Raw genomic sequence first — 12852 nt, forward strand, 5'->3', positions numbered from 1 at the left:
ATGTCATCTGAATCAACAAGAGCCAGCAGTCAGAGAGTCAAATGGTACAGAGCTTTCGGAGATGAAGCTGCTGTCGTCACGCTGGAGTCAGACCGATAGATCAGAGCTGCAGCATATCGGGCCAATATTCTAATCTGAAATATCAGATATCATGTTTTTTATTTACAATGTGAAGGAGAATCCTCCCTGATCAGACATCAAGAACTCCTGCACTGTTGGGCTTTTTGCATCCATTTCTTAAGGTGTTCAATGAACACCATGCTTTTTTTGTGTGGAAATTATTCAGTTTAAAGAATGATTCCAGTTTGTTAGAACAAGTTAATTGCTGAGATCTTGAAATCACTATAATTAGATCACAACAATGAGATCATACCAACTAAAAACATCTTAAAGGTTATGATTAACCCTTCAGGTTCTTTGATGAGCAAACCTTAACCTTCTGTACCAACCGGAGCAATAAAACAAAAGTTTATCCTTTCCTTTAATCTTACTATTTCAGACATTTAGTTAATTCTTTATTTAACATTGGCCTTTTATTTTGAGCTATTTCAAACTTTTTTTTTTTTGCTTTAAGTTAGTTCAGCTATCAAGCTGTTAACTAGCTAACTATCTCAACCATTTATCTGTCGTTTTTCTGCTCAATTGCTGAAAGTTTTCACTCACTCTTACACATAAGATAGAATAGCCTTTTTTTGTCAGATCACTTCAGCCACTCACAGATTCTCCATGTTGTGGTACAAGTATCCCTGATTGGGAATCACTGTTTCAGATGATCTGACTAAACTGTTGGCTGGTCAACAGTCTGTTTGATTGTTGTGTGTTCTTTGTGGTGATGATCTCAGACTCTTAGACAGTTGTAATAAACCAGAATGATCATTATAAGGCAGATGGGAATCGTTGTGAATTGTACAATCGTTGCATATCTGTGGTGATGTGGTTGAAGAATTGCTTAACACTTGAAGATTTAAAGTTTTGTAGCTCAATATCAGACTTATATCAGTGGGCTTCACAATCAGTCACAAGTTAGCATGCCTTGGTCCTCTCAGTCCTGCTTCAGAGACTTTCTCAATCTGACAACAATACAAAATATTAGTTATTAACTTACAGAGATTCATTGCTTCAGATCAGCAACCTTGGTTTATAAATATCAGCCTCAGTATCAGTGTTCAAAAGCTCCTATCATTCAAATCCTGCTTCAGACACGTAACACTCCCTCCCTCCCTCTAGCTCTCTCTCTCTCTCTCTCTCTCTCTCTCTCTCTCTCTCTCTCTCTCTCTCTCTGTCTGTCTCACACTCACACTCACACACTCCACACTCACCCAAACAACAATAGCATCCCTGTGATGGTGAGCAGTGTTTGTTCAGAGGGCTGTGTGCTGGCCAGCCCCGTGCTGCTGCTGCTAGAGCAGAGCAGGAGGTGACGGAGGCCTGGTGGAGGCGTGAGGCCGAGCGGATCAGTCACACTGCAGGAGCACGTCACATCATCAGGCAGGTAGGAGCTGCCAGAGCTGCTGCTCACTGACAGGATCAGCTGCAGGTTTCTCTCTGGGCTTGTTTGATATTTGGTGTTTTGTTCTGATGATCTTACTCTTTTGACTGTTTCTGTGTCTGCTGAGTGTGTGTATAGTTTTAAGCCGAAGTAAACTTTTGTTTCATTTGACTATAACTTAAGTATGCTTGAACTCCTCTAACAGCCAGTTGTTGTATCTCAGGAAACAGCTCAGTAGTGCACATTGTAGCTCTGAGTTAGTTTTGTTGTTTTGTGGCACAACTTTCTTATTCCTGTTAGTAACTGTTAAATGTGATGTCAAGTTAATCCATTTTCAGTTAAACTGCAACTAACAGCAGTTGTCATTGTTCATGAATGCATCAGGAAATTGACAATCATTATTTTCTTGTTGGTTGAAATTTAATGATTGATTCAGACTCAATGATCAGCAATTCATAAATTTAGAACATGTTGTAAATATTGGCTCAAATTTCACCACATATTACATGAATCCAAACTTAAAATAGCTCATTTTGTTTGAGCAACAGTTTAAATATTCAAAGCGATTCTGTTTAAAGTGAGATTAAATAAGTGAAAGAAGGAATTTATTTGCATTTGTAAATGGCAAATTAGTTGTTTTAACTTGATAATGACTTTGTAGAATATGAAGCCAATTTCCAAATTAGTCAATTAATGTTCTCTTTATTGGGTGTAGATTTACGTTTTGGTGAGGTTGGCATTTTGTTCGTTGACAGTAGATCGATGAGAGAAAATGAGGCGAGAAAAATGTCTGGAGCTGGATTCAAACTGAACATGCTGCAATTACTTGTGTAGCATCTTGACCTCTAGTCTGGCCTGGAACGAGTCCACTATAAAAGAATAAATAAATGAGGATTTCTTCAGATCAAACATGAAGTGATTGTTCGTCATATTAAAACACAGCAAGATCTAATCTCTAATGACAGACTGTAGAGCTGAGTAGTGTTCCTCTGGTGTTTCTGAGCCCTGCAGGTTTTAAATAGAAAGAGTTTTCACCCCCTGAGAGGCGGAGCTTGGGAGCATCTCAGCAGGACGGGCCTGGCATTTGTGATCATGGGGGATCTTAATGAAGCATATTTTCTGCAGGCTGCTGCCTTTAAAACTCCAATCATACTGGGGAATTCGGGGCTGTCGGGGAGTTGTTCAGTCACTCAGATGAAGTTTGGGCCCGGGGTATTATATTAAAAGTTTGGGTATGTCGGTGGGGATTGAGAGGTATTTTTGAGCCGTTTATTTATAAAGAGTCTGTGGTGTTCAGAGGAGGACATAGTCTGCATTCCTTCTGTTCCTGCACTTTCTGCTGTCTCACCTCTGAAGGCAGCATATGTCAGCCTCTCTGACAGCTGTTTCTGGGGTCAGAGGTCAGGGAAGTGACAGCAGGGGCTGCTCTGCTGTTTCAACTCAATCCACCAGCCTGTTCACACACTCACATGGCTCAGAGAGATGCAGAGTTTAAACCAGGAAGAGAAGATGATGGAGTAATCAAGCTGTGGCTTGATTAATTACAATGTGGTTAAAATAGTGAAGGTTGTCACTTGTAATCTCATAGATGATGCAGCAGGTTGGAATCAAACAAGCACTACATACGTTTAATACTCTGTTAGTTGGTGGACTTGGTCATAACCTGGTTTTGTGTATTAATAACTGGCATTAATAGAGATATAAGCAGGCTTTGGGAGTTATGGAGTACATATAATATGGAGATGTAATAAGAACACAAAAAACAGTAACAATTAGAACAATAAATAAACTTATTAAGATCTGAATATTACAATATGAGTACAATATAAAATAAAGGCAAAATTAACAATCCTGGATAAGTCTGATGACTAGATTTGATGGCATTGCCAAGCTAACTGTATAAAAGTAACTAATACTAATATAAAGTATAATACTACAATGTTCATTACACATCATAAAGCTCTAAAACACTACTCTGGTCTTGATGAAATTCATCGCTAAAGTTTCCTAGTTAAGTTTAAATAAAGGTCATCTCATTGACATTTAACGTTATTTTCTCTCATCTTTATTTGCATATTTGGTATTGAGGTAATCCAAAAATAACTGGAAGTAATCAAGTTACTTTAATATTGTAATATACCTAACATTAGATTAGGTTACTGACTTCATTTTTTACTAATAATTGTATCAGAATAAATGTATAAGTAACTCTCCCAACCCCAGATATTAGTGATAATCTGGTTAGAAATGTATGGAAAAATGCAATATTTGGCTCTGAGATAGTGGAGTAAAAATGCAAAGTTCCAAAATATCAAGTAAACAACAAGTACCTCAGATTTGTACTTCCAGATTGTTGCATGGCCAACTTTTCATGTTCCACAAAGCACAGAGCTGCTACAGTGGTTGGATATCTCACAGCTCATCTCCACAACACATTTGAAAGGTTTCAGCACCCCGACTCCGCCAAGCTGTGAATTGTGCAATTTTTCTCGTAGTTTATATTTGTACATTATATATTTGTACATTATCCTATCCTTTTTTCAGAATAGATGCACTGTACTTAGGAATTGAGTTGGGAATTACATAAACACATGGCCAAAATGACCATATCTATTTGATCAAATAATCATCTAGTGATTAATGGGTTTCTTGGCGCAGAAAATATATATTTTGACACCAAGATTGACCTTCTAAGTGGCTTGCAAGATGTATTGGTTCTCATAGATTTTATATGGCTGCCATCTCCAATCCGCAATCTTGATGAAGTGGCTTGAAACTTATGTTGATAGAGAGCATGTGGAAAAATTTGGTGCTTTTGTCCGGCATGTCCTGTACTTAGTTACATTCCACCAGTGGATGTAACGATAATATGGTCCTGAATTTAAGTAAAAGTAAGCTGGTGGATGTGACTAATAGTAATATAATGGTAGATGTAAATAACAGTAACACAGACGTAGATGTAACTGGTAGTACTGTGGGTGTAGGAGCAACTGAGGGCAGCACCAAAGCGTAGTAACAGTGTGTTTATATCTACATATCTTGCGTATATGTGTGTACGTGTGTGTGTATCAGGTGTTGGGATGTAAATGAGCTTTTCCTCCAGCTTCTCACCTCACAGCCTGATACTTCCTAACAGGAGAGCCACAGAGCAAGCTGTAGGTCAGGCTATATTTAGTCGCTGCATATTAAGCGTAATCGTGTCATTAATCTTTAGCGAGCGGGACCCTCCCGGCTGCAGCCCACACCCGGCCTCGTTTACAAAGGACACAGTTCATATGTATTTTAGTTTAGAAAGCACCTGGAGTATCACTGCTCTATATCTGTACTCCCAGGGCTGTGAGATCATACGTGAGCTGTTTGTTGTAAGTACACTGTGGCAGATTTGCATCATTGCGTTATAAACGTACTCTCACTGGCAATAAATGTCGTCTTAAAAAAGATTTAGCACCTCTTTAACCTTTGTGTATACTGTAAGATGCTTTTAAATGTCCATTTCACAGTCAATTCTTCAGTTAATTGACTCGCCGAGAGCAGTAGCTAACAGTCGGCACAGCACGCTGAGGTCCTCCTGCTGTACCTGGTGTGTTTGCTCATCGAAAACAACAGTTGGCAAACTTTGATCGCACCATCATTAATCTGCCTGATGACTTGTTTTATGTGGTTTACTTTGTGATTACGTGGGGCCAGCCAGCACTCTCTCACTGCATAATGGGTCACATGGGCTCTGAACAAAGCCTGTCTGCCTATCAGATCGTCTCGCAGCCTGGTGACAGCTCAGCAGTCTGCTCAGGCTGCCAAAGCTGCTGTCATGGCAACTGTGGCGGTGTCGACGGTGCGCTGGCGAAAGTCTGCTCCGTTTGAATCCTGTTTTGACTATGTCACCATGCGGCCACTGTTGGGTTCTGAGCTTTGCACGGCACAATATACACTTTCAGTCACTGTAAAGCACCACTGTCAAACACTGGGATGACTTTATTTAATCACGCAAGTTATTGTTTTATTTGCCTTTGTTTGGCTTTATATGTCAAAACTAGTTCAAACATTTTAATGACATGTGGTTGAAATATTTATTATTTAGGCCACTATTCTTACAAATATCATCTTTACAATATAATCTTTGTTAGAGTCTAAAAATAAGTTTTTTCATTTTTTTATTTTAAACCATTTTTTCTGTAATTGGTTGTAGGCAGTAATGGGCATATTTGGTATACAATTTAAATCTCCGTCTTTCACTTTTTTAATGGATTATTTTTATTAAATACCAAAGACAAAAATGTATTCATATAAGTTTTGTTTTTACTTTTAAATTATTTTTCAAAAGCAAATAAAGATTAATTTCCCTATGGGGATTAAAATAGTTTTTAAAAAGAAGAGTTAAATAAAAGGAGTATTAAAAGAAAGAAAACACATGATGGATTATGTATTTGCATGCTGAATCACAAAACTATAAATGAGGTGAAGTTTTTATTACAAAGGACAGGAGCTCCAGGGGTTTTGTACTGTAATTTACCCAAGTTAAAGTGAAAATAAATTTTCATTTTTAGACTTTGAAAGCAACCTTTCATTTAAAATTAAATCGCTGAGCTATAATTGTGGATGTAGCCTTTTTTCTGTTCAGATTTAAATGGTCGTAACTGAACCACTAGCAATCTTGCATCATCCAAAACAAAGTCCTGATGCTCATGAACATGATTCATACATTTTCCAAAACTGAAGGCTACCACCAGGCAAATAGTATGATTTTTTATGTGTGTGCAGGTCTGGATTCAGATGCAGACTAAACATTTAATACCATTTTATATTATTTAAACACTCTGGAAATGCAAACATCTGCTCAGACTTCACAAACTGCTACAGAGTATTTTCAAATGTATTCTTAGTGGCATGACATCAGTATTTACAGCCAAAGGCAATCCAATAAACATAAACAGATTCAATCAATAATTAATGAAGGATGTAATATCTGTATTTCAACCCTGTCAGTGTTAATGTTCAGCACCTCTTTTCTGTAAAATCAAAAAGGTTTAAACATTTTTTTTTACTGCTGGATTTTCTTTCTAGATACACTCGTAGATGTTCACTTTCAGTTTTTCCATCATGCTCTCAAATATCACAGTCGTGCATAAGCCAGACCAGCATGCTTCCTCACATTATACAAATATGCAAATGTAAATGTAAATGTGCAGGGTTCAGTGTCTTACAGCTGTGTCTTTCCGTCCAGATTGAGAACATCGATGCCTGCCTCAGTTTCCTGGCAGCCAGAGGAGTCAACATCCAGGGTCTGTCTTCAGAGGGTAAGCTGTACTCCTACACTGCTGCTTTCACTAGAACAACAAAGGTAGATCCCAACCCAGAACAGGACAGACCAGGACTTTGTGCAGCGGGAAAAAAAGAAGATAAAGAATGGCTACTTGATAACATTGGGCATTTTTATTGGCAGGCTCTTCAGCCAGGACACACTACATTAATGCCAGACAGTACACATTAAAACATGTAGTCTCAGCAGGGGCTGATTACACCATATACAGAACTAATGTACCAGAAAGCTCATAATGCAGTTTAAATATAGCCTACTTAGAAGAAGGAAAGATTAATGTTGCCTCAAATGTTTACATCCTATTATTCACACCATGAACAATAGTAGTCATGGTGCTGCAGTGCTGGAAGTGTTATCTTTGGACAAAACAGCAAGAAACACACTGGATCAGTTTTCAGTTCTCCTCTTGCAGTCCAAGATCATGCATGTCAGATATGGTATTGCATTGTATTTTTTGTGTTTTCATGCTGCTTTGCAAGAAAATACAAGTGTACTTGCTGCAATTTGAACTCTCTAAACTAGTCCGTGCAATGAGGGTTGCAAAGAGGTGGACAATTTCCGGAAACTTTCCATGGAACGTTAAGCAGGAGAATTTTGAAAATATGGGAATCATGGAAATTTACGGGAATTAACTGGAAATTGGGGGTAATTTAAATAAACATGTGATGGAGGAATGCACAGAGCATGTATGGGGCGTGGCCTCAATAGGGGGCGTGGCCTCACTGGCGCTGCAGTAAGCTGTGTGCATCTGATTGAGGAATAGCAGAGATATTCATGTGTATTTGCATGAAATCTAGTTGTTTTAGTCAAGATTCCCCAGCTATATTTAAGTTGCCTGTTAAGTTCCAACCTTTTTTCCTTTTTAACCTTTTAAAATTCCTGGTTTATTCATATTTATTCCCATAAATTCCTGTTAATTCCCATGGAAAGTGTCCAACTTTGAAAATTTCCAGAATTTTGCAACCCCACGTGCACAATAGCGACACATTACAATGTTGTGCAGCTGCAGAGGGAAGGTGAGTCAGGATTTCGTCTTTTGTGACCATTTCAGTTAAATGTGCAGTTTGTTTTAAGTTGGTTTTTGGTAGAGTTGTAGTATGTGGCTAACTTAATGTAGGTATCACTGAGACCTTCTGCCTGTGATTCCAAATAAGAGTAAATGGATAAAGGCAATACATTAATTTGTCATTATCATGATATAACAACAATATTGACAGCTATTAATGGCTAGCCCTGTAGCATGTTTGTAGCTTTAGTTTCTCAAGTCTTGCATATCCAGAACAATCTCCATGCACTGGATAAGGGTCTCCAGTGTGTTTATATCTGTTTAAACCCATCACAGTCACCGTGGTGTTAGGTCAAGGCTGCAGCGACGGTGCCCCTGTAAAACAGCTTGCAGAGACAGTGGAAGGTAAAGAGAATACAATGTGAAATAGGGGGCCTACTTAGAACAGAACAATCTGCAGCTGTCATTGTGCAAAGTTAAAGTGACAGAATTTCTCTACGGCTTTTTCCTTCTTCACCTCACCTGCCCTTTATTTCAAATGTTCTTACATTATCCTTCTCCCTGACCTGCAGAGATCCGTAATGGTAATCTGAAAGCCATCCTCGGCCTGTTCTTCAGCTTGTCCCGCTACAAACAGCAGCAGCAGCAGTCGCACCGGCCCGCCCAGACCCAGGGCTCGCACCCTCCCCTGAGCCAGCAGAGCAGCGCCCCGGCCCAGCTCAGCCACTCTACGCATGGGACTCCAGCCCTTTCAGCCCAGAAAGCAGCACAGGCCGAGATGCAGTCCAGGTGAGGCTGCTCAATGCAAACTGGAAATATAAGAAATGTAACCATTAAACTGGGGTTTGTCTCTTGTCACTTTCTTGCTGTTTCTCCTGTTCTAATCCATCATTTTGTCATTTCTATCCTCCTGTTCGCACCTCCTGTCATTTATTACTGTAAACCTGACCTCTCTGTCTCTGTCCTCTTCCATATCTCTCTCTTTTCTTCTCCTCTAGGGATGGCTCTCAGAGTAAACTGCTCAAGTTTTCCCTTGGTCAGAAAAAGACCTCTAGGTCAGCTTCTTCTGCCTTTTCTTTTTTTCTTGCTCCTCCCTCTCTTTCCTGCAGCACACCTCCTCTGTCCCAATTCTTTTGTGGAAATAGGAAGGTAGAAATTGCCCCTAATCGAGGATAACATTTCTCTTTTGTACCGTAATGAGTTTCATGTTGTTTCTTTGTCTGAGATTAAGGGCAATCTCTACTACAAGCACTATCTAGTATGCATGAGTGGTAGTGTTGAGCAGATAGGAACTAAAGCTCCAGGCTCCAGTTTCGGACGTCCCTGTCTGTCTGGCAGCGCGCCTCATTTGGCAAGCCTGCTAAATGGGCTGTGAAAGACCTTTAGATAACCCTTGTGTGTGTGTGTGTGTGTGTGTGTGTGTGTGTGTGTGTGTGTGTGTGTGTGTTCCTTGACAATCACATCCCCCCATATAATGTGTAACATTAATAATTAACACAGAAAGAATCTGTGGCTGGAATGTCTCTATAATATGTGTCATTCAGATTTAGCTTTAGTCTGCCTTCACTGTGATGCTCTCCAGTCTTTTTTGCATTCACATTTTTCAGCATGCAGTGTCGTTTTTATGTGATGATGCACCTTGAAATAGGATTTAGGATGTGGTTTTGCATGCTGCCCATCCCAGACTCTGTTTGCATTGCACCTGCCCCAAACCAGCTCCTCTCCACAGAAATGTAACAGCTCCACCTTCTGGTCAGCATGTGTAACTACAAGATACAGAGTTGGGATTTGCCTGTTGCTCTCCCCCGAATAACACTTATCGATAAGTTTTTTTTATAGTTTTAATAAATTCTCTGTTTGAGGCCCTACTTAAAAAGTTTACAGATTTCCTCAAATTGAGCTGCATGTATAAATGTCATTTACTATCACTTTGTGACAGTAAATGTAACTTTTTATTTGTTTTAGAAAAGGTGAAAAGATTATATAAATTGTCATTGTTTGCAAATATTGCAATGAATGGCCTGTTTTATTCATCATCATTCACATTGACGAACTCCAAATCAACGATATTTTATTAATTTCTATGTAAGTGCGCTAGAATTGAGAAAATATGATAATCAGATAAACCTTTGCACAAGTATAATTCATTCAGGTGCTGGACAAACAGCATTGTGGGTTTGCAGCACACATTGAAGCCAAGCTCTAGACCAAATTTAAACTGTAATTTATTCAAACTTTTTTTTTCAAGTGGAAGAACGAGCAATGCATTTCAGTGGTTTCTTTCTCTTCCATTTGCAACTAATTTGTAAATAAATACCCTGAAGTTTTAACTTGGCTTAGCACATTTTGTGCAATTATGATAAATAACTGTCATGAAATGTTTTTTTTCCCTTGTATTTTGCTTTCGACAGTTTAAATTGACTGGAAACAAACAGAGATGTACCCATATTAGTTCTGACAAATAATATTATGAAATACATTTTTTATTAGCCATCAAGTAGAGTCTTTGTTTTATACACACTCAGTCCAGAGGGGGGAAGGCAGCAGACTGAGTGGCACTACCATAATTGAAAGCCAAACGGTGTTAGGCTACTCTTGACTAAATAATGTGGTAAAAGCTATTTGCTCGCAATGGCCAGATAAATAATGGCCAGTCAAAGTGAATGGCGTGCCGGAAATGAGAGTTTCTCTAATGTATACAAGAGCTGAGAGAGAGAGATGTAATCTGTTTATCAGCATCCGCCTCACAGTCCCAGGATGCTGATGATGATGTCGCCGCCTGTGAATTAGCATTTCATTAGCAGCCTGTGTACCACGGCCTGGTCAGATTACAGCTCGGCTTGCAGACCTCAGCAAAGGCAACACGTCTACTCACAATATGAAAACAAGGTGTCATAAACTTCACAGGGATTTATCGATAGCCAGAATATCCTGTCTAATCTATGTGGGGAAATAAAGGAGCAGGATGTGTAATCTGAGTCTCCCCTGGGACCTGCACTCTGTCAGCCCCCTCACATACGTTCACGCTGCTGTGAGCTCGTCTGTCTCCATTAGATTACTGTAGGTGCATGTAGGGAGGCGGGGCCAAGCAGAGCTGCAAGAAAAACAAACAATAGCAACACAATATCAATTCAAAGTGTGTGTATCTTCTAATCCAAGTTTCAAGAGTCTAAAATAGTAAAACACATAAAGAAAGATTTTGGCAGCAGGATGACTGAGTGGTTAGTGAAGACATAGATTTGAGCTGGACTCGACCTTAAAGCCCAGAAAGAGGGTGAGAGGAGAACTCGTCTTCTCAGAAATCAGTAAAGTAGGTTAAAAAAAGTTTATATTGTGAATTTAGTACATTAACTTCCTCGGGCATTGACTGAGGTCACAAGCTTGAAAATCACAGCGTGGAAAACAGAGTGATGCTTGTGTGGGATGATTAAACATGCCCAACATTTTTGGCAGGCACTAATACATTTATTTGTATATTACTTTTCTTGGCATAATATCATATCCTCATACAACAGCTTGCATGATAGTAAACAAAATGAGCGCTATATTTAATGTTGTGAAACAGTCGAAGTTGAAACACATATAACCTTTGTGAAATGTTGTGAAACAGAACTACTAAAGATCGTGATTTGGGCTTGATGTAGCTAAGTACAGAGGACAGTTTAGATACGTATCTTAACATATTTACAAGAGATAAACGGCAATCTGCAGAGTTAAAGTCCTGTGTTTTTATGAATTTCACCTCCTCCCTGGGCGGACTTTCTCGCTCTTTATACTACGTCACCTGACTTCCTCCTTTTCTCCCGTCATAATTTCTACGGCCACTAGAGGTCACTGCCTTAAGAAAATAAGTTGCACCTCTTAACTCTCTATTACATGGGTTATATACAAAGTATAGTGCATTACTCTTAATAGGTAGTACGAACAGTGAATGAGAACAGTCTTAACATAGTGACATTATCATTACAAAATGATCATCTTTCTGCTATTCTTTTACCCAGAAAAGCAAATTCTTCATTAACAGTTGCCTCTGCCTGAAACATGTGATGTTATAGAATATCTCTGCATCGTGTTATACATTTTGGATGACATGCTTTGCTGTACAGTTACATTAAGAACACCCTTGTGCAGCTCTTCTCTGTTCATGTAAAACACTTACCGTAATAAATCTGCATGGTCCCTGTAGTCTCAGTCCTAATTATGTGACATCCTCCTGTATGAATTTAGAAGGTGTAGACTGGATTTGTCCCAGAATAATGTGTCAGAAGCCTGTATTAACTGAATGTGTTCCTTCAGTGTGTGAGATGAAGGTTTTATATCAAGTATATTCTCTCATTTCTCTTTATTGCTTCTCTCTCTCCCTCTCTCTCTCTCCATCAGACTTCCCGGCCCCTCGGCGAGGGTGTCCACTGCCGGCGGTGACATCCCTCCAAGAGGCTCGGTCAGTGCTGCTGGGAACAGACGCAGCCAGGGCTTCAGTGACAAGACCAAAGCCAACTCGCACCTGAACAAAGGTAGGTTTCATCTACACATACACACACACACACACAACCTTGACAAATTGTGTGTGTGAGAGGGAGTGACGTTAGAAAAGAGACCTTGAAGCTCTTAAAAATATAAATGTCTAGAACGAATTTAGGGTGAATTGTGAATCTTCTTGGCTGCTTTTTGTTCCGTTAAAATTCAAGTTTTGCTCTGTTGCTTTGAGACCAGGAGAAAGCTCTGCCTTGAGCATGCAGCGCTGCACTGAAACAACTGCGTCCTTTTAAAAAGAAGTCTCCTCCTTTAACGTTCAGGTCAATTCAGTTAACTCGGAACATTTATATTTCACGTCATCAGGAGAGAAAAACAAAACATTCAGTTGTTGGATGTAAATGTACTCTGACTGCAGCCTCAGTAACTGCTCTGTGAAAGTCTCAAGTTCTGCCTGTGGACCTGCGTCCGGTTACTATTTTAAGGACACCGTCACAGTGTAGAAGGTGAGCTGGCGAGCTGTGATTTATTGGAGTTCGAGTTGAGGTGTTATTGTGACCTCCATTC

At 39.4% G+C, this 12852-nt stretch overlaps 1 protein-coding gene across 2 annotated transcripts in view; it reads left to right on the plus strand.

Annotated features, from left to right (window-relative positions):
- Positions 1–12852, plus strand: part of nav2a (neuron navigator 2a) — a 132923-nt gene that overhangs the window by 43118 nt on the left and 76953 nt on the right. For both annotated transcript variants that reach the window (XM_059347371.1, XM_059347378.1), the window contains exons 4-7: positions 6711–6783; positions 8385–8601; positions 8811–8867; positions 12193–12326. In XM_059347371.1, coding sequence (XP_059203354.1) covers positions 6711–6783; positions 8385–8601; positions 8811–8867; positions 12193–12326 — 481 coding nt within the window. The remainder of the gene's footprint in view (positions 1–6710; positions 6784–8384; positions 8602–8810; positions 8868–12192; positions 12327–12852) is intronic.

Source organism: Centropristis striata, chromosome 2 (assembly GCF_030273125.1).
Source record: "Centropristis striata isolate RG_2023a ecotype Rhode Island chromosome 2, C.striata_1.0, whole genome shotgun sequence".
In the NCBI taxonomy this organism is placed as follows: Eukaryota; Metazoa; Chordata; class Actinopteri; order Perciformes; family Serranidae; genus Centropristis; species Centropristis striata.